The sequence below is a fragment of the Natator depressus genome, chromosome 11 (assembly GCF_965152275.1).
Source record: "Natator depressus isolate rNatDep1 chromosome 11, rNatDep2.hap1, whole genome shotgun sequence".
NCBI classification, from domain to species: Eukaryota; Metazoa; Chordata; order Testudines; family Cheloniidae; genus Natator; species Natator depressus.
In genome coordinates, this window is record NC_134244.1 from 21027165 (window position 1) to 21050632 (window position 23468).

Consider the following 23468-nt stretch of genomic DNA (forward strand, 5'->3'; position numbering starts at 1 on the left):
ACAAAAAGATCCCTTAAAATATCTTTGATGAAAGAAAAGTGGTCAAATTCTCTTCTCTGGCAGATAGGACTAAGCCTTATTTATATTTTCCTTCTTCCCTCTCCTCTCCTATTACCTCTTCTCCCCCTCTGCATTCTTCCCTTCACTTCTTTCCTATTCCTTTTTCAAAATTCTCTTTTGCTGTTTTAGTGAATGCTAAGTTGAAATGTTTGTACATTGTTCCCATGAGATTAGTGCTCAATCAGCCAATCTCTTCCTATAACTTGTTCTGTAGGAATGAAACCATCAACTTAAAATAGCTCCAACTTGGTTGAATATGCAGTAACCTACTTATTCATCAAAATATGTCTCTTGTTCTCTAAGCACCAAATCAACGATATTGAATTCAGATGCTGACATGCAATTTTTTTTTTTTTTTAGCAAATGACTCAGAGTTGTACTCTTGTATGTTTTGTATTTGGATTCTTGCCACTGGGTTAATGGTTTCAGACAGTTTTGAGTTAAATCATTGTTGTCTGGTACATAAGAGTATTAAAAAATAATAATGACAAAATAAGATCTAAAAGTTTGAAGCCTATGTTTTCTTGTCAAGCTCTTTCTTCTTTTTAAAAAGTGATGAGGAAAGCGTATTTTGCCTGTTCATGGGAGAATTTTATTCTCTTCTGTGCAACAGTAGGCTTACAAATAGGCCAGTTTTTGACGGTTATATGAAGATTTATTTTACTTTATTCTAAAACCTATTTTTGTCATTTAATTTAATGTGTCAGCTAGAAATGTGAGCTGTTCATTTTTCATTAATATTATCATTTTATTATTATCAATTATCATCCAAAATAATATTTTTAAAAATAATGCTTAGCTCTTATAAAGCATCTTCCATCTTCAAATTTTAAAATACTTCTCAGATTGTTTTATTAAAACTCATAAAATGGCCGATAATAGTTACCACACCATACTACTGTACACCAAGGAGGTAGTGTGGTCTAGCGGACAGAACAGTGTCCTGGCATGCAGGAAATCTGGGTTCTACTCTCAGCTCAGCCACTAGCCTATGATGTGAGTTGGGGTAAGTCACATCATTTTTCTGTGCCCTATTTGTAAAATAGGGATTATGATAATAGTGGTATCCTTTAAAAAACGCTTTGAGATCTACTGATGAAAAATGCTATATAAGAATGATATATTATTAACAGAGATATCAGATAATAGCATGGAGAACATTTTTTACAAGTTTGCCTTATGCACACCCAACCATATCAAGGTGGAAATCATAATCACACAACAGTCTTGTGTCAACTTGTGTTCTAAAGGTAAAATAAAATACATTGACACTTTCTAAATTTATTGGTGTTTAGTCTGTTCTCTGGTATTCGCTATCGCTGCTTCTTTCAAGGTAGATAGTTCAATTGATTTGGGGGTTCATAAAGTATGTATTCCCTATTTTGAAGTGAATTTTGTTTGACCCTGATCTAAATAATATAAATTCTGCCCAGATTCTATGCCTACTAACTGCTTGTAAATATAAACAAATAAAAATAACTTAAAATAAAGAACCAACAATGTATTTATATATTCTTAAAAACTGAAAATTTATATTTTGCTTAATATAGTTGGAAGTTGCTAGTCCTTGAGGTCAGACTACCTTGTAAAAAATGGAAAAATAAACATGAATGACTATTGAGTCTTACAGTATCTTTAACACATGAAAACTGATGGAATGGGGAACAAGCAGAGAAAATATATTCCAGTTATTATGCATTTTACAAATGTTTTGTACAGCATTTTAGTAAGCTAATTAGAGTGTACCTTGTTTTGATTTTATAAAAAAACTTTTGAGGGTAGGTAAAGCAGATGTGATGCCAGAGGCACATGTAGTTATCTTGTGGCAGCAGGATACGAACAAACCACTTGAGAATGGGAAGTGTGTGGGACTCAGATAAAATGTTTCTCAGAAAGAATAGTCAGCCATGTAAGTGGATGGGGGAGATCAACATCTATAGTTTGGGTTGTGATCAGATTACATAGAAGATTTTAGATCCTCGTGTAAAGGTTTAGACTGCTATATTGTAACAAATAAACTGTCCTGTTCATCTACAAAAATAAATGTGTCAGTACTTTCCCCCTTTAGTGTCTATGAGATTGTCTTTTCTCAATCTAGCCATCATCTTAAATTCAAAATATGGATTATATATGAGAAGAGTTAAGAATACGGACTCGTCTAAAAGTGGACATTCACCTGTGTTGGCTCAGGGTATGTCAACAATTTGAATACATACCTGAGAAACAGTTTGTATGTTATATTGAATGAACTCTCTTGGAAGGAAAGCCTGAAGATACTGCTTTGTGTATTAGGTGAAGTAAACAGCTGATAGAACTATTTCATTTAATTACAGAGAGAAATGGTAAGAATTTTTATATGCATTCTGATTTTTTTAAACTAAAAACTCTGTTTCCTGAAATTTCAAATCATCTAGTTGAATGTCTATGTTATCAGAGATTACATCTTTGTTCACGCTGGCAATAGTAGACTCAGGACCAGGAATTTAAATAGAGCAATACCTCCCTTAGAGACCACCTCTGAAGAGAGACCACCTGTCATAAGACACTACTTGCAGAAGCCATGGAACACCACCGTTTTCTTGTGTGCAAACCTCTGAAGAGAGACCATCTCTTATAACTGCCCACTTTTGCTAACTCCCATGAGTGGTTGCTCTTGGCAGGTTTCACTGTATTCACTGGGTGTATAGGAATATGCACACTGTCTTTCATTTTTCTATCCCATTTGATACCATTCTTACAGAAAAGAGTGCAGTCTAATATAAAGAGTTCAAAGATAGTATGTTAAAGGATAGCTTGTCTGGTATAAACAACATCTATAGTTTGTGTGTCCACAATAATTCACATTCATGAGACTGAAGACCCATCAGGGGAGGGAGGTTTTCTTGGGGAAATTTTTAGTACACACAGTTAGTAATTTGAAATTTAGGGCTTGATCCTTTGGTAAAACCAAGGTATGCACTCTCTCAATCTTGGGGGAAGACAGGGGCTAGTTTGGCCCATGGGGTAAATTAGAGCAGTCTTGGGATTGTTCTAAACAATGCTGTTTGCAGTGGCTCCTTAAGGACCATTGTGCTAACTATGGATCAACAGAGCACCCTGAACTCCAGTTATGCTCCATCTCACCCCCAACATTCCCCAACTGATGGCGGACAGAAATAATGATTTTGAGATAGCTACACTACTTCAATGCCAGTTGGGCATTATCCCATTTTTAATAACCCCCAGCTTCTCTGTTTAAGGAAGGTTCTGGTCTCTTTGTGACAAGTGAGGAGTACAAATGAGTTGTTCAGCGTGGGCCAAAAATCTGGCCTGCATCTTATAAGTCTCCATCAAATAGAAGCTCCATACATTGGTTAAAAAAAGGCAGATTACGCTGCAATTCTGAGTCTATTAAGACTGATATTTAGAAGGCTTTTAAAGCAGCATAAATGCTTCATCAACTCTTCTTTTACCTGTGCCAAGGAATAACCAATTTGATTTTCTGTTTATTTCAAATTACTCTAATCAAGAATTCTACTTCCTGTAAATATACTAGGAATACAGGTTTATCTAATTTTGTGATCTTCCGAAACCTTGTTAATGTTTTTAATAAGCTCACTTATTGCTCTATTATTTTATTTTGTACTTTTATTCTGTAAGAGAAAAGCAATTGTATTTTTCTTAGACTTTTACTGTTAATGTTAATTATTTTTTTAAAAATTCCTGTTAATTTGGTTTGCTGGAAAATATTCATTACTATTATCCAAACTTTTAATTAGATCTCTTAGATGGGTGCTTTTAATTAACTGATGACATTTTCTTTGTTCAATTATTGTAGTTCAATACAACTGTCATAAACTTATAAATTTTAATTAAAGCTGCCCCAACTCTAGTTATATAATGTCCACATAGGAATTTGCCAAAAGGCTTAACTGTAAGTAAACCAACAATGAATAAATCCATGAACTGCCAGTGGGATTTGTTTAACAAATTAACATTTGTGTGCAGATGAGGTTCTACAACATATAATGCTCAAACAAAAATTTAACACAATAATGTTTTTAAAAAATGAACAACACTTTGCAATTGACTTAATCAGTTATCAAATTATTATTATTTGGTGGTAAAAGAGAACAGAATTTATATGCACACATTAGAAAAGCATTTCCTTAACCAGACTCATTTTATTTATAGTATCAGAATATCAAGAAGGAATTTGTATTTATTTATTTAGAATACATTTGGGTTACTATTTGAGCCCAACTCCAATAATGCTGAAACTATTTTGAGACAGAAACAGATTTTTAGGGCCTGATTCTGTGTTATGCTAAGACCTGTTTACACCTGTCTGGAAATGGGAAGGTGTTTTAAAATGCATGCAAGTCACATTTCTGACCACTTTGAAGCCCCTTTACTGAGCAGTGTAATGGTGAATCTATTCAAACCCACTGTATATACTACCTAAGGGAAAACTATTGCCCTTAGAAGTATTCACAAATATTTTTCTGGAAATCTTAAAGGACACACATAGTGTAAACTAACACACATTAGAGTACTACAGTATGTCCGTAATCACATCCTCATATATCATAACATGACAATATATCTTAATTATGGGTAAGGGTTATATTACCATGCTGAGCTACTGTTGATAGTCTAACTAGGGAATGTAGTTTGTAAAAGAGGGTGTGTGACAATTAAAGACTCAGCAGGGATGCTGCTTTGTTTTTCAACTGTAGTATGACACACCATTTATTGTAAACTGAATTAGCTGCAAGTGTGTTTGAATTCCCTCTGCCCTTCTCCACCTTGGGAGGGGCAGGGACAGCAGTATATCAGGGTCAGTACAGGAATGGCCAATTTCCATGAGGGGGAAGGGGAAAAAGCTTATGTCTAAACATACTGGACCTCAGCCCCGCCTTGCATCTCAAATTGTATGTGGGAGTGTGCCTGGGGGAAGAGCTTCTCTGCCTCTTATTGGGAGGTGGGGAGGATTAGGGGAGCTGACTGGGCCTCATTAACTCTCGATTTCAAGCTCTTGAGGGTGGGAGGGAGTATCTAAGCAAACTCCAGAAATGCCTGGTAGAGGAGACTACAGGATTGCTTCTTTCAGCACTGCAACTACAGCCAAGTCCACCCCCCGGCCTGAGGAGAGGCAGGGCAGAAGCAGTGAACAGAGCAGAGTCTATTTGTCCCCTATCCCGGTCCCGAGCCCAGAGTTAGAGGCCAGGCAGCAGTGAAGGTAGTAACAGCAGAGGCTACCCTTCAAGCAAAAGATAGGAGATGGGACACAGCAGCTGGAGATGACCTACGCCCCTAAGCAGGACACAGGGGGCCATCAGCAGCCATCAGACACTACGTTGGGGTAGGTATAGATGTACTCCCCACAAATATATAGGAGGAATTGGCTCATAACTACCACCTTTCCATTGCTAAAATGCTGGGGAACTTCCCTGGCTGGGGTATTCCTTCTCAGGAGGAGGGCTATTGTGGGTGAAGGAATAAGGTGGATATGGAATCTAGAAGCCTGCCCATAAGCTAGGGTGGCAGATAGCCAAAAAGGGGTGTCAGGGAGTGAGGAAACACCTCCAATAGCAGAGGACAGTGCACCCAAGCCAACAGAGGTTTCATCAGAAAAAGAGGGGCTATGCCCCATATCCAACGGATATCAGGCATCCCATCCACCTCTCTCTACAGGGAAAACCACACGGGACACAGGTGCTTTTTAAAACTGAGATGCCAGGAGACACTTTGCAGGAACAGATTGGTATCCACTGGTCAAAGGCTGTTAAGGAAAATATTTGGAAAGACGACTATGTAGATGTATGCACTTGTCTGTCCATGAAAATTGAGTGGCAGATATGGGAGTGGTGAAAAAGAAAGAAGGGGACAATTCCAGCAAGCCCAAGGTGGCTAGGAAACTAGAGAATTTTTAGAAATTAGCTGCAGTAGACAGACACACACACACACACACACACACACACAGAGTAATAAACATGTTAAATGAATCCAAAATGAAGTGTCACCTTTTTCAAATATTTAGAGGTTATATCATGGACACATGCCATACATGGTGATGAGACATGATTGAGAGATGAGGAGGAGTTTAGACTTATGGCTGCAGAGAAGCCAATCTTGCCCTGGGGTCAGAAGGAGCAAGACTTGTGGCTTGAATGCACAATTCCATACCATCCTGACTAGCATGTTATACAAACAGCAGGTTACCTGTACCAAAGCTGCAGGCTTTGGATATTGTCTCAAATGTCTGTTTCATATTTAATAAAGGGAAGTGTTTTCATTCCTCTTGCCAAGAGAAGCATTGGTGTAAAACAATGTAGAGGTCAGCATGATGATGATCTTTTATGGGGTAGAGGAAAAGCTCCATCTTGTGCAAAGCGGGGTGGTCAAGTGCCCAGCACTCTGATGAGAGCAGCAGGAGAAAGCAGCGATCATGGAAAAAGCCCTACCTCCAATTAAAGAACCCTATTATGGCATTATCCTAACAAGACAGACAGGGTTTATATAATGTAAGGGATTTGTAGTAGGTTTTAAAAACCAAGTTGAGGAGGAGAGGCTTTATGTGTGGATAGAAATTTTGAAATCCATTAAAAGGTTACAACAAATAGTTCAAGGAAAAGGGGGGGCGGAAATTGGGTACATGTGTAGAATAAATCGAAACATTTCAGTCAAGATAAAAGTATAGAAGATGCATGCAAATATTTACCAAGAGCAGAGGCTACACAAGTTCCTCCATTTTGACAGTAATTGTGACAGTGGTTGGTTTCACACCTTTCTCCAGAATAGTTTGGCCAACAGTGACATCTTAAATCACCCTTCTCATTCATAATGCATCTTCCTCCATTTTCACAAGACAGTCTACATGTATCCTCTGTAGTAAAAATTCATAAAGGTTACTGGGCTTTTCAAAAATTCTATTTCAAATAATCAGAGAAAATGATTACTCATTTGAATACTTCCATTGTAAGGGCTGCAGAATCAGAATTTAGTTTCCATCGGGGGACTTGGGAAAACTATACTCTCCTATGTCACCTGGCTTGCCCTCCTGCACTCTTCCCCTAGCCCTCTTAACTCTTTCCTTTCTATGTCCTCTCTGCCTGTCTTTCTGTTCAGCTAATAGACTCCTAACTCAACCCCACCCAAAGGATTTAAAAACAAACCAAACCCTCTAGCCAGGGTAGTCAATAGGCAGACTGCGGGCCAAATCTGGACCACCACACATTTTTGAATGAGCCATAAAATCTTTTTATTTACTTATTATTATTATCATCATTATTTTAGTGTTATTTTCTCTGGAGTTTGGACTTTGACTATACCTTTAACAAGACATTTGGACCTTGACAATAAAATAATGGATTACCCCTATCCTAGTCTATCCTTTATGCCTCCCCCAACCCACCCTCCCCCCAACATGCAGAACTAACATGTTTAGAGACAATCACTTTACACTTGCAAACAGCAGTCTCTTCATATATTCATTTCCCCTACTCTTTGTCTTGGCTATTTAAATTGTAATCTTTTTGGGGAAGGGCCTGCCTACTTCTCTGTTTGTACAGTGTGTAGCCCATTCTCACTAGGCCCTAGGCACTATGTAACATAAATAATAATACTCTTGAAGCCCAATTCAGCTCAGGCATAAACCTACTGTCTTCCATTATAGTGGTGCCTACTTTGGTAACAGCATCAGAACATGTCAAGAAATTAATATATTTATGTCTGTTTCAATGCACAAAACATTCAATGACATCAAGAAGAAATCAACTGTAGAATATCATGTATACGATGCTGAAAAGTTCAAATAATTATAATCGTTAGGTTGCTTAAATATCCAGACAGCTTCCAAATCCAGTTTGGGCTATCTTTCCATTGCTTACAAAATGGATCATGTGAAATTGAACTAATTAAAATGTCTGTCTATTCCTGCATTTCAATCTTGGCCTACAATTGCAGAAGTGTCCATTTTAAGAAAAAGGATGTCACAAATCTCCAGGAAGAATTCAGTATTATGTCCACCAGAAATATAGATGTTTCCCAAGATTAGTGTTTTGGAGCTAAAACAATATATAACAACGGTTTCTGTTTCTTCTAGATTACTCTAGGATTGGATAATTTGAATGGATTAAGATGGAAATCCTTTAATACATTCTTTCATACAGTTCAAAGTGTATTTCTTTGTTCATACTGAGATGCACATGCCACATGAAAATGTCCACAAAAATAGTACTAATTTATTGGATCAAATATGGAACTCAGTTAAACTTTTGCAATCTCACTGGTTTGCACATGTATAATAACTAAGGGACAATTGTGTGTTTTGAAAAAATAAGAGGAAAAGGAAACATTTTCCTTTATTTTGGTTATAGCTGATGTCATCAGAAATAGAGCAATTATTAAAATAATACTATGATGCTGGATTTAATAGGTCCCCATAGAAACACACAGAAAAATATAAAAATCCAATATTCCTAATCAATTTATTTTCTTTATAAAATAAGTTCGTTCAAGAATGTTAATATGATTTTATATAATTATTAACCAGCAAAGCTATAACAATTTTGGATTTTACTAATTTAGAAATATTAAAAGTAGGGTTTCAAGATGTAACAGAGTGGCAGAGTTCTACAACCCCATGTAGGAATGTAGGACTTTTTAAACAAGTAGCCTTGATGTTAGAGGCTAGAAACCTAAGTTAAGATGCAAAATTATTCTTCCTGACTCAGATCAGGTGAATCTTATCAACCGTAATCAGGATATAAGAGAGCCTGACAATGTTTCTGGGTTGGTAGGAAATGAAGGCTTGAACAGAAGGATCATGTGGGGGGCAAAAACTTGGAATAGCGAAGCTCAGAAGAAAGTTTATGCTAAGGTTTATATTCTGTTATTTAAATTAATGACAAAAGACAAATCACTTGAAGCAGATAAATTAGGAACATAATTAATGTGTTTACTATTTGGAGCACAGAGTAATAATCCACCTGCATATGCAAGGATTCCAAACTCTGGAAGCTTTTTTTGGTGAAAAATGCAAATATGGTGAAGCTGAAACATTTCAAGAATTTATGCAGACTCTTTCAGTTGGAAAAAACTAAAAATAATAAAATATTTCAATTTTTCAATTCAAAGCAACTTTTTATTTTGAAATTTCCTTTAATTTTCTTTTAAAAATTAAACATTAAAAATTCTCAAAAGACAAGTTGCACTTCAGGCTGAACAAGATGTTTCATTTGGTATGAATTTTTTTCTTTCACTTTTTTGGAAAAAAAAAAGTGTTTTCAGTGTGACCGAAAACAAGCTTTTAATTTTATGATACTGCTAGGAAATTCAAAACTCCATTATTTGCACGTTATTCTGTGAACTACTTATATAGGTATAAATATACATTACTGTGTCTCCTCTCTCTTCCACTCTTCTTTCTCTTTTAAAGAAAAAAAACCCTATGTGTACTACTCCCTAAAAAGAATGGAAATCAAAGACTTAATTGTTTGTAAAAATGTGGGTGGGTCAGATTGAAATAAGACATTGAAATAAGGAAATTATGAAGTCATTCACTTTCTATTATTTATCGTGATCTCTCTCTCTCTCTCTCAGTCTGCTACATCATGGGGAAGAATCAAGCCCTGAGATCCTAAAAGAAAGAATGATGGAACATAGGGAAAGGTCATCTCAAGGGGAGCAAAAGAAGGATTCTCTCTCTTTTGGCTTCAGTATAACACATAATGAAGGGCTAATGGGTTTTAATCAGCCATGCACGTAAAATCCTGCTTGTTTTCTCCTTAGAAAAATCAAAAAGTCATTTATGGTCTTTTTACTTGATATGATTCTCTATCAGTGTAGCCATCAGGAAAAAAAGACAACAGAGTATGTTTGTCATTGAGGTCTTTGGCCCAGACTACTTCTGAAAAATGCAAGAAATCCCCCTGCCCCCCAGTAAAATTTATCCTCCTTCAATTCCCAATCAAAATAATTCCTCGGATCGGGGGAAATTAATACAGATCCATTTCCAGAGGGGTAACAGAGGAACAAAGAGTTATGTGCTTCCTAAAAATTACATTGAAAGTTTATGGCAAAACAAGGAGATGGAAGACCCATAACTTTCTCACTACACAACAGTACCAGACGTACAAGGTGCTCTGTATTTAAGATAACTGAGATATCAGGGTAGGAGAGGGGAAGTTTTTAAGCACCCAATGATAGAGGAGCAGAAGTCCAATTGATTTTCAATAAACCTATTCATTTGAATAAAAGCACTGAAAGCTACAAAAGAAAAAAGCTCTGTAAGTGCAAAGCATTATTAATAGTCACATTTTTTCCAAATGAAGTAAGTAAAGCACAGACAGATTTAATGACTTGGATGGAAGGCATTGTTGACAAATGGGTAGGGACTATGAAGTCAAGAGTCTTGAGTTCTAAGCTTGGTTCTGACACAGTCATCTATAATTATTCTGTAATACCTATTAATGTTGAAAGTAAAAGCTGGGATGCAAACAGATACCTAGCTAATTTAGCTATGTAGTGAGTGTACGTATTATGTCAGTTGCACATTGAGGACCCAATCCAGCAAAGCATTTAAATTCAAGCTTAACTTTAGTATGTGAACAGTCACATGCTTAAATTCTTTGCTGGATCAGGAATACAGATCTGCTCACGAGCCATTATTAGTTTGGTCAACACCACTTATTCTTTGAACTTAATAATTTAGTGACCCGTCCAACCCAATTATTTAAAATGTAACAAACTCAATCTTTATTAAACCTGAACACACATACAAAAAGGATGTGTATCTCTGAAACACAACAACAAAATTAACATTGCTAAGGACAAACAATGTATGTAACATCATTTACAAAACTCTTAACAGAAATGTAATAAAAACATGCTGTCTTCATAATAAACTAACAAATTATTTTTATCAAATGTAGAGACATGCATATTTATCATAACACACAATATGAAATAACAACAACTTTAACTCTGTAAAATACAGTAGGATACTTCCACTGAGTGCAATTTTGAATATTTGCCTTGGGGAGGCTAGTTATGAGGAAGCAGTTTTGAATGATAGAAAATAAGGATCTATAAGTGAGATGGTTCAAAAGAAGCAAAAAAAAGGGTTGAATGACCAAATGTGTTACCTTCTACTGAGATAAAATGATTTTGTAAAGTGGATTAGGTAAACCTGGCTATCTGCAGAAACCAGAAGATGCGTGCTTCAAGATCTCATCCTAAAGGATCTGTAGAACAGCTTAAACTCCTGGATCCTGGATAGTGATTTGTCATCGTCATCTTCTTTGCTGTCTTCTTTTTTCTTTTTGCAGACGACATATAGATTTTCAGAGTAGTGGAACATCAGTAAATGAAGAGAATCTCAGTGATTTAATGAGAATAATCTGATTCAGTGAACATACTTCTTTCAAGAGTGAGGTTGAGGCTGCATGGTGCAGGGGTCCCTGGTGCGGAGGCCTGCACAGCTTAACCACTGTCAAGGAGGAACCAAGGTCATCTCTAATTCGGACAGAGAATCAAGGCCTCCTCAGCCACTCAAGTTATGAAGACTATGCTTGATTTATACTATTTTTATTTGATGCTGATATTAAGAGTTGAAGTAACTCCATATTAGGGCCAGGGATGAGATAGGTTGCCCACTCCCAGGACTCTGATGTATTTTTCCTTTGAGAAGCATGGAGTGTTTTAACTTGTTGGCAGATAGATTGTGATGCTTCAAAGGTATCTTCTTTTTATAAGAAGACTTGAAAGTTCAGCAAGAGCTCTGTGTGATTTTCTGTTTCCATGCTGAACCACTCTGCCTTCTGTTTGTCTGATATGCACTAATGATATTCAGATAGGTGATTTTCTGTGAAGATTATGACTTTCATTGTCTCATTGTCCATTGAAAAAGCTCTTCTTTCCTTGAAGCCTGCTGATGCAAATCTATATGGTTTTGTTCTTCATTGTTACATAGGTTACTACCATCCGGTACAGATCAAATTTTGTTCAGGGCTTCTTTGAAGGATGCTGAATATGTTTCAGAGTCCCAATTTAAAGTGCCCTTGACTTTCTTGTTTCTTGAACCTTTTATGGGAAAAAAGTTCTATTCAAAGAATTAATCATCTATTTAATTAAGGAATGGAAGAAAAAGGTTCTAGACCCTATAATTTTACAGTATTTCAGTATGGCAATTTATTTTGTTGTTATTGCATGGATTTTCTAAGTTAGATCTTATTATTTTTTTCAAAGAAAGAATAGACTGACATAGTTTCCTCTGACTTTAATTTGGAAGAAAAGTATTTACTTGGATACTTTTTCTTCCGTTCTTCCTTTTGATTTCGCTGCACGCTTCTTGTGTTATGAACCTTGCGACATGTTTTCTCAGAAAGCTCAAGGCACAAAATCGCTTGTGCTGATCTTTGCCAGTTTTCTCTGACTGAGAGTAAAGAGTCGACCTTTCCCCATAGATGAAACATTTGAGGACGCAGTAGTACAAAACTTTTTGGACTTTTTAGACATTTTCAGCTTTTTGGGTGTTTGGGACTACAGTCCTCTAATGGAAGGGAGAAATGTTCTTCTTTGCTACGTGCTTTCAACTCTTAGGAAACATGGCTCTGTGCTCATCCCCTGGGCTGGAAGACACCAAACAGGTGGATAGGCCTCCGTAGTAACAGCTTAATGAACTACATTATGGGGAGGAGGAGGAGGAAGGATTCCCACATCTTTCTCCAAGGAGGAGAGAACTCATTTCAGGAAATGGAAGGAAATTTTAGTCTCTTGCTTACTCTTGAGAAAAATGTGCAGTTTGTCACTCAGCTGGGAAAGTGGCAAAGTAGATTAAAGGGTTTCATAGCCTTATGCCAGTGGTTCCCAAACTTGTTCCGCCGCTTGTGCAGGGAAAGCCCCTGGTGGGCCGGGCCGGTTTGTTTACCTGCCGCGTCTGCAGGTTTGGCTGATTGCGGCTCCCAGTGGCTGCGGTTCGCTGCTCCAGGCCAATGGGAGCTGCTGGAAGCGGTGCGGTCCGAGGGACGTAGTGGCTGCCGCTTCCAGCTGCTCCCATTGGCCTGGAGCAGCGAACCAAGGCCACTAAGAGCCGCGATCGGCCGAACCTGCGGACGTGGCAGGTAAACAAACCGGCCCGGCCCGCCAGGGGCTTTCCCTGAACAAGCGGCGGAACAAGTTTGGGAACCACTGCCTTATGCCAAAGCATTGTGATCTTTTCTATCCTGCTGAAGAGCCCTTTCTGCTCTGGGGAGTACTCTCTAGGGCTGCATTTGTCTGGAATCTAGTCCTGATATCTGACACAGCCTATCTGCAAGCTGCAAACACAACTTTCCCTTTGAAGACTGTTGAATCCACTTCACAAATAGAACATTTTTGATTTTAAAATATTCCTGTTAGCCTGCTCTGCCATCTTAAAGAGAGAGGGGGAAGTTATGAGCAAGCATTTCTGCGTGATCTCAGAGAAAATCAGAATTGTATTTTACAGCCCAAAGTGAAAGAGAAGGCCAGAAAAGGTGGCAAACTGAGGCAAAAACCAACCAAACAAAAAACGGTTGACAGTGCTTGAACTTATATTACCAGTTCCAGTGGTATATTCTCCTTTTAAAATATAGGTAGCATGCCTCAAACCAGTAGAATCTTTCAAAACAGAAATAGCTTTATAAGTATGCTCACTGTGCTGTTTGCAACATGAAAAGCTGAAAATATGAAAGAAAACACAAATGTGGCACACATTGAACATTTCAATCTGAATCTTTGCAGTTTTTACTGAAACTTTTCAAGCAGCCAAGAAAGCACATTCTGTATTTTAAATGTAACTGGTAAATGTTCAAATTAGGAATATGGAATTCATGTAAAGTTTCCATTACTAGTGTTTGTTCAGATGGAAGACCTACATACAACTTTCTTCCAGTGCAAATCTATGTATTGAAATTTAAACTTTCATCTTTTTGGCACATTTTTAGTTTCATTGTGCTATACAATGAATAAACATAATTAATGCAAATCCAGCACTCTCTTTTGGAAACTGAAGCAATGTTCAATCCATCTGAAAACGATAGCTTACCTTTGAAACAGAAAAACAGGTCTGCTTTTGTCAATACATAAATTAGAAACAAAGTTGTACTCTATCAATTGTAATTAACTACTTGAGAGATCAGCTGAACCCTTCTCCAAGAGTAAGAAAGAACTGGATATGAAATGTTTTTGATTTTGTTACTAAAATATTAGATACATTCAGAATACTAATCAATTGTAACAGATATCAGCAAAAAAAGACAGTGGATTGTAAAGAGCTGTAAAGGTCCCAAATATATACTTTTCAATTATAGGATAATTAATTAGCAATAAGGAGAAATGTGCAATATGCATTCAGTTTGTACACAAATCTATTGAGAAGTCAATGTTCAGAATTCATTGTACAGTGTTTATAAAGAAAAAACAGATCAATGGATCCATGCTATTATGACATCTCAATGCTAATAACTGCTATGTAGAATTCTATGAAAAAAAACAAAACCCAGTGAGGCAGAGCTTGAGTAATGACATCTATTTTGACGATTTCTGGGATGAAATGAATGAAGAAAAAGCGAAAACACCAGTTGCGCAAAGCCACAATCTCTAGGGCAAAGCAGTAGGGTACTTCACATTAGCCATACGAAAGCTTGTACAAATGAGGTCTGAGCAGCTAAAATGAGGGAGTGTCATTTGTTTAGAATAACCATACAACCTCAGCCAGGAACGTCTCAAAGTGTGTTCAGCCAGAAGGAGGTCTTGAAACATTAATTCCCCAGAAACAAATATAATAGATCACACTGCTTTAGGTGCACTGATGGCTGTAGATAACCAGCCCATTTTCACTATGGAGAACTTGTGGTTTTGGTAGTCCATTAAATTACTGAAACGTCATTAGCTCCTTTCCCACATGTTCATATTACACCTGATGATAATCATCCAAGTGCTGTACAAAAAACCAATGGTCACACTGGATAGTAGTATCATTGGAATTATGGTATAGTTAAACATCACAGTGCAATCACTGCTTTTTGATACATGCATGCTTTTTGATACATGTAATTACTATGAATTCAGATAACTGGAAAGTTCACTATATCACTGAAAATAATTACCATACCAATATAATGTAGTTAGTATACATAGCTTCTAATAGTGTATATATTAAGACCACCACCAAAGAGGTAATAATAAGTAATTCAGTCATGTGGTTAACTATTCAGTTGTATGAATTAATGGTTCCTGATCCACCAAAGAACTCAGGCACCTAAAAATCTAAGTCTCAGATATAGGTGCCTAAGACCCAGTTTTAGGCTCCACTGCAATCCACAGAAATCCTGTTGAACTCCGTAGGTGCCTAATGTCACTCGGCGCCCACATGTTCAGCGTAAAAGTTCCCTCAGCACCTATGTTTCCACCTATGCACACTGCTGCCTCATTCCGAGGTGTCTGAATACCTATTTCCCACCTAAGTCCCAGAGCAATTTATGAACCTGGAGAAGATAGGTGTTCGTCCGTGTAAATCAAGTGTGGGGCCCTATCTGGTAGGTTTGTGCAGAAGCCACCTATTGGATCAGGTCCCATTCAAACTCTGCTTGTGGTGCTGCCTCCCACATTATAACATTTAGCCCAGTGGTTTGGGATGTGGGAGACTCAGATTCAATTCTCACCTCTGCCTGATAGAAAGAAGGGATTTGAACACAGGTGGCCTACCTTTCAGGGGAATGTTCTAACCAATGACCTATGGATAGTCTCATGTAGGGGTCCCTCAGGCTCTCCTGTTGAAGGTGTTCACGTTAGAGAAATAGTGATTGGAGCAGGGGGACTGGACGTTGAGTCTCCCACCTCCCGGATGGGTGCCTTAATCACTGGGCTACTAAATCATTATCACATGCTCTCTCTGCCCAGTGATTGGTCCCCTGTGAACAAATACTAAATATTTATTGAGCCAGAGAAAGAGAATGACTGTTGTTCCTTTTAGCTGGAGACAGTTTTAGAAAGAAAAAAAAACAACAACCCTTGTTTGACAGTCACTTAAGTGGTATCAAAGATGGTGATAATCATTCTATTGCAGGGGGAAAGAATTTTGTTGAGATGGCCTGGAGCTGGTATTGTTGCTCTTGCTGTTAAAACTTCAATCCTGTTTCACCTCAGGGGGTATTTGGGATTCATCTGGACTCAGCAGAGATGGCAATATTATCTGGGTCCTTCTCTCTGGCCTGGTGAGGACATCTCTCAGGATTAGGACAACAAAGACCCAGAGTCCCAAGAGACAGGGAGAATGGTAGCCATGATAGTGAAGCTCACTCCAATAGCCAATTTTTCTCCCCCAAACCTCTTTCTTTAAGGACCCCCAAAGGGAATGGTGGATGGAATAGCCCATCCTCTCATTATTTTGTCCACTAATTAGGCCTACTTTCCAACACACCACTTTTGGTTCACTGATTTCTGTTCCATGCTTTTCTTGTTCACCAAGCATGATCTTAACACATTCCTTGAGTTATATCAATAGGTCTTTTTGTTTGGATTAATTTAGTCTGTCTGTCTCCCTTCCATATCCTTTCCCTCCAACATTTATTATTATAGGTTATTGTGACATCTTATGAACTTTGCATACTTATTACAGTTGAGCTCACAATGAGGACAAATTTGTAGGGCAAATTATCTCAACAGGCATCTAAAGCCTCCTGACCCCAAGAAAGGGGTTCCTGTTCATGGATTACTAAGCAGAGATAGGTGCTTATCTCCAAGAGATAGTCAGGGCTTAGGACAAACCCCTCTTTTTGGCATCTTCTGTTGGCTAGCTTAGGCTTTTGTGGATTGCATTTCTTAGTTGCCTATGTCTCATTTCATTGTATAAGGCACCTAAGCACCTAACTCAGTCTCTGTGGATTGCAGTGTTTGTTCCTGTGATTTTCTAGGTGGCTAACAGTAAGCACAGTACTGTTCAGCATTGGAAAGCGTAAGTCCCTTAGTGGAATGTGTAATGTAACTATAGTGTAGTTACAGTCACTGTATTATTAAGGTTGACCAACAACAGAAAAACAAATAGCAACAAAATGAAGACAGCCTATTTTTATATGTATACAATGTTGCACAGCAAGTGAGGATTCTGACTAAAAGCTGTTAGATTCTGTTCTTTTAGGGCCTGATTCAAAGCCCTTTTAAATTAACAGGAGTCTTTCTATTAACGTCAGATCAGGACATTACAGAAGAAATACAGACAAAAACATAATTATATAATCCTTTCTTCTAACACAGGATCAATGTGCTGTACTTGGAGGATTTTGGCAGCAAAGCCAGAAAGGAAATGCTGTTTCAGGGGTATTGACTTCTATTACATCTCACCAAAATGAGGGTAATATAATAAAAGCTTTTAATAATGAGAATGTGTGCTGTTTGGAATGCTTCATATGTACTCTGTAGTTCCTCATCAAAACCCACTATGGAAACTGACTACAGAGTCCCAGAAGTTGGTTGGCCATTTCAAGCACTCTTCTTTTGTCTCCATGCTGCACATTATTCAAAAGGAAATGAGCTTACCTTCTTCACAACTCATGCAAAAATCTGTGTACAGTTAGAATTCTAATTTCACCAAACTAAGACCTGTGCTGTAAATGTACTCTTCAGCCATGAAAACACAAATTTTAAAATCTACTTCAGAGTATTTTAGCCATGTCAAAATAGATCATAGATATACATGCAGTAATCCTTAGTTAAGTTCTGTGTATTTCAGATGCAATTTAAGCTGCCACCTTAAATGGGCAAATGAAAACACTCAAAAGAATAATAATCCAGAACTAATGAATCTAAATTGAAATCAGAATACAAAGAAAGAGTTACTCAGCAATTTATAAAGAAATTATAGATAGTGCAAGTGTGGGAAGCCATTTGAAGTAATGGATCCCTCAAAAGTCTTCAGTTATTGAAAATTCAGTGAACAGGGCACTTCTCCATATATATCTACATCCATTATGCTGTGGACAGCCCAAATAGATTTGTGGAAATGCAACTCTAGCAGACTTCAAATCTTTGTCTTGTGACAACATCTTTCCTAGTAGCTCAGTTGTTCACTAAAGTATATTCTCTCAGTTGTTCAGTAAATTTGGGTTAATTACTGAAATTACAGATGCACGTTACTCCCAGACACCAAAGAAAGAATAGCATTCCTTTAATGTAATTTGTCAATACTTAAATTTCAATATTAAATATAATATTAAGGCCTTCTATGTTTATCTTTTAGAAATATTGTAATAAATAATTGTAATGTATTAAAATATTGTAATGAATCAGCTGAGCACTACTGAATCTGCCCAGCACGATTCTATTGCTGCTTTTCTGGCTCCTGACTTAAGAGTGAGAGGTAGTCAGAAGTGGAACATATTGTGTCAGTTGGGCAAACAGTATGATGCCTGGAGGAGCAATGGAGGTAGCAATTCTTAGTGGTTGTTCAGGGATATTGCTCTGGGGTATCCAAAGTTGTCTATGTGAGGTTTGGTCCATTTTGGTCTAACAGTAACTGGACTCATGTATATAGTGTAGGTAAGAAAGCATACAGAGTATGAACAAACATTTTACAATGTATTTGGTTATGACGTCAGTTCCCATCCAACAACACAAAATGACCTGTTGTAAGGCCACAAACTTGACCACTGCTTAGCCCAGGGGCAATAGTATTTAAGTACATATTTTCTACACCAACCAAATAGCATAATGTAGTAAATGTAAGAGATAATACTCATGTAGCTGCATGGCTATGACCTATTTTACATACCTTGTACTCTATCTAAACAAAGAGATGAATTAGTTAGATGTATACTGTGGCCCAGGGATCGGCAACCTTTGGCACGCGGCCCATCAGGGAAATCTGCTGGCGGGCCGGGACGGTTTGTTTACCACCAGCGTCCGCAGGTTTGGCTGATCACAGCTCCCACTGGCTGCGGTTCACCGTTCCAAGCCAATGGGGGCTGCGGGAAGCGGTGCAGGCCGAGGAATGTGCTGGCTGCCGCTTCCCACAGCCCCCATTGGCCTGGAACAGTGAACCACGGCCAGTGGGAGCTGCGATCAGCCAAACCTGCGGACACTGGAGGTAAACAAACCATTCCAGCCCGCCAGTGGATTTCCCTGACGGGCTGTGTGCCAAAGGTTGCCAATCCCTGCAGTAACCTGTGTGCTGTTGTTTTACCCTTACTGCTAGTAAGTGTAGTTTTCTTGAACAGGAACTAAAACACAGCTAAATTGGATAGTTTTACTGGTTTCACTTCATAAACACTTCTAAATCGCTATATTAGTTTGACTTTTCGATATTTGGTAGAATAAATTTGGAATTGTGTGACTTAATATCAAAATTTCTATTTGGGTGATTTAGTAACTGGTGAACTCCCCAAAATTCTCGATCCTTTATATTAACAGACCTAGAATTATAAATATTTAAAGTTCTGCTACGAGCACATTTTGATTTCTCATGTTCACAGGAAATCCTAATCTGTGATTGATGAATCTCAAAAGATTAAAAGATTCTGATAATTTTGTTAAGGACTCAAAAGTTTGAAAGCTATCAACCTTCTGAATTCCTTGCATGTGCTAATATGGGGCTGAATTCTCAGGAAAACAAGTTTCTTGTGCCATTTTTGATACTTGCTTCTTCCGGCCTAAAATACCATGACAATAACTTTTATTTTAATATTTTAGCGCTCTCTTCTGTACAGCGAGAGTACTGTTCATCTTGTCTGTGAAACAGTTATCAAAATGGTATTACTCAAACAATGTAATTCTTCAGAAGAATACAATTTGTATCCTAAATTTTTAAATAGGAAATTCTGGCTAGGCAGGAGAGATTATAAATACACTCGGCTACTTTTTCTCTGCATTCATGGGTAGATAATGTTTTAAAAATAACTCATATTCAATGGATAAACACTAATTTTACAAGTGACATACTTTCTTTTCCTAGAATCTAATAGGAATACAGGAATTACCATATCAGCAAGTCCATTTTCTTGTGATCTAGATGAAATTATTATGAGGTTGGTGCACAACTGGCTGAAACACTGTACTCAGAGATTAGCTATCAATGGATCACTGTCAGACTGGGAGGACACAGCTTGTGGGACCCCATACGGGCCAGTCTTGCATCTGGTAATATTCAATATTTTTCTAAAAGACTTGAAAAATGGAGCAGAGAGTACGCTTATAATATTTGCAGATGACACCAAACTGAGAGGACTGCAAAAACACTGGAGGAGAGGATTAGAATGCAAAACAGCCTTCACAAACTGGGGAGTTGATCTGAAATCCACAAGGTGAAATTCAATACAGATAAGTGCAAAGTACTTCATTTTGGAAGGAAAAATCAAATGCACAACTACCAAGTGGGGAATAACTGTCTAGGTGGTAGCACTGCTGAAAAGGATCTGGGGATTATAGTGGATCACAAATTGAATGAGTCATCAGTGTGATGCAGTTGTGAAAAAGGCTGATATTCTCAGGTATATTAGCAGAAATGTCATATGTAAGAGAGGGGAGGTAATTATTCCACTGTACTCAACATTGGTGAGGTCTCATCCAATTTTGGGCATCATTCTTTAGGAAAGATGTGGACAAACTGGAGAGAGGGCACAGGAGAGCAACAAAATTGAGAAAGGTTTAGAAAACCTGACCTATGAGGAAAAGTTATTAAAAAAATGGGCATGTTTATGCAACCCACACACCTTCTGGATGTGGTGTCCTGTCCCATCTAGTGGCACTGAGACCACTTGAAGAGAGAGAGAGAAAATGAGTCTGCTCTACAACTTTAGCGAACAGCCAGGTGGCTTTTAACTCATGTGGTAGAGGCTCATGCACTAAGATCCCGAGGTCCCAGGTTCGATCCTGCCTGCCGACAACTGGGGTCTGTTGGCATTACATTTAGTCTTCAGAAAAGAACACTGAGGGGGGAACTTGATAACAGTCTTCTAATATGTTATGTTCTGTTACAAAGAGGACAATGATCAATTGTTCTTCATGTCCACTAAAGATATGACAGGAAGTATTTGGCTTTATCTGCCACATGGGAGATTTAGGTTAGCTATTAGGAAGAAACTTTCTAACTATAAGGCTAGTCAAGATCTGGAACAGGCTTCCAAGGGAGATTGTGGAATCCTCATCGCTGGAGGTTTTAAAGAACTAGTTAGATGAACATTTGTCAGGGATAGTCTAGGTTTACTTGGTCCTGCCTCAGAGCAGAGGGCTGGACTTGCTGACATCTCACATTCCCATCCAGCCCTACATATCTATGATTCTCTAACAGTGTTTTCAGTTTTATTTGCTATGTCTTTCTTTATATATGCTATTGCTTTTTTACCACTGCTGGATTCTGAGCAGAGGTGTTCTTTGAGCTAGCCACACTAATGGTCTTTTAGGCCTTTTTTAAGAGTGATTAACAGTTAACTGAGAACCCAGCAATGCTTTTGAGTAGTTCAAATTATTCTTTATAATTTGTATTACCTTTCATTTGTCAACAACTAATATAATCTCCCATTTTACTGTTCACCCATCTAGGTTTGGTAACTCTTTTGTTTGAGCAACGTAAATATTTTTGTGTCATCTCCAAATTTTGCTACTCCACTATTTACTTTCTGTTCCACATCATTAGTAAATATATTGTAAAACATCACAGTGTTTTGGAACACTTCTCTATTAGCCTTTTGCCAGGACATAAACACTGATCGTTATTCTTATTTCTTGTGTTCAATCTGTTAACCAATGTCCAATACCCACCTGAAAGGCTCAGATCACTGCATGTTCCATTAATCAAAGATTTCCCTTCTGGACATGCACAAGCTGCACCAGAAGGGTTGAGTAAACAGAGAAACTCGCATGTCAAGTCCAAACAAGGATTAGGTGCTGTTTAAGGATGAAAAAAAAACATATTAAAATTTTGCAGTTACATTGTTTCCAGAAACAGAACTAATGAAGAAGCACGTATGCAAAATTCAATTCTAATTTACACTCTGTGAAATCCCCATTGAAACTTAGCTGCTGTAGGAAGTAGTGTTGGAAATTCTGTATATTGTCCCACTGAATTAGTATTGAACCAATATTCCAGCATGTTTTTATGTGACATTATGCGCTTGGGTATGCTGGCTTTCGAATGAAATGCAAAACTGGTGCCCTCACTGCTTCTGATCATTAACAATCTTTATGGAACCTTTTGCCAGGGTGAGTCTTAGGACTCTGGGAGGCTAGAGAAATAATTTTTTGTGGTTTTCCCCTATATAAACGTAACCAATTCATTCTAAACAAAAAGGGTGGCTCTAGGCAGTTCTAAGCAAGTTTGTATGTTGAGATCCCCTTTTGTTTTTCCTCTCAATACCACCATATATCTTTCCCTAGCCAATTCCTCGGTACCCCAATCCTTCATGATTCCAGTCTCTTTTAGTCCACCCCCTGGCTACGGCTGTTGCTTGTGGGGGCAGAGGATGGAGGAGAGGGGAGAACAGATGCTGATTTAGAATATTTGGGATACTATCTCAGGTTAACTCCAGACTGCTCCTGGTGTGCTGTTATGAGAGTGGGCACCATATGCAAGCTATCTACATGGAAGTGAGTCCTTATTGAACCTCTTCCCCTTGTAGCTTAAGGCTGTACTGGCAGCTCAAGTGAGGAGTAACTCAGTTGCAGGAAGCTATTTAGGAAGATTTTTGTGGTGGTTCTAGTACCATCAGTGCAGGTGAGTAATCCTCCTTCATTCCCTGAAGCACTAAAGTGCGAAGAGTTGCAGATCTCAAAATCCAGCTGTTTTTGTAGGAGCAGGATGTTCATATAAGTATTCTGGTGAAAATCCAATTTTTCTGGAAGTTTCAGTTGACTACCATATTATTCATTTAGTGTCCTATATTGAGCTGTAGTGTTTCTATTTTGGGCATTGTTAAAAAGCTGCCAGGTTTTTATGTCAGTGATGGGTAAAGAACTGTATATAGTATGTACGTGAAAATCCTTTAGGATGAAAGGTGTTCAAAACGTAAACAGGTACTAGTAGTAAATATTGAATGTTTAAATGAGTTTTGGTGATGGACAGGGTTGAGCTTATAGAAACAGCTGACAAACTAAAACAGTAGAAATGGACCCTTGTCACAAAATTTGCGCCTGAAATCAGAACCAAAACCCAACTTTTCCGGAGCTTGGGTTCCAGGTTGATTTCAATTCTGCTATTGGAAATTAGAAATAGACGAAAGTTACAGAGTTGGGCTCTGGAGTTGATGTTCCCTGAAATTTACTGACTTAGGGGGCTTGGATTTGCTGCTATGGTTTAAGCCAATTTGGGAATTTTTTTTCTGCCTACCTAAAATTTTCTTGTGCAATTTCATTTTGATACAGTATTCTTTTTGCTTTCTGAAAAGTAGCAAGGTTAAATTGTATAATCATAGACG

General features: G+C 37.9%; 1 protein-coding gene across 1 annotated transcript in view; it reads right to left on the minus strand.

Moving 5' to 3' along the window:
• LRP1B (LDL receptor related protein 1B) overlaps positions 1–23468 on the minus strand; it is a 1292938-nt gene that overhangs the window by 52849 nt on the left and 1216621 nt on the right. The window contains exons 82-83 of the mRNA XM_074967293.1: positions 21817–21942; positions 6764–6928 (exon numbers count right to left, since the gene is read on the minus strand). Coding sequence (XP_074823394.1) covers positions 6764–6928; positions 21817–21942 — 291 coding nt within the window. The remainder of the gene's footprint in view (positions 1–6763; positions 6929–21816; positions 21943–23468) is intronic.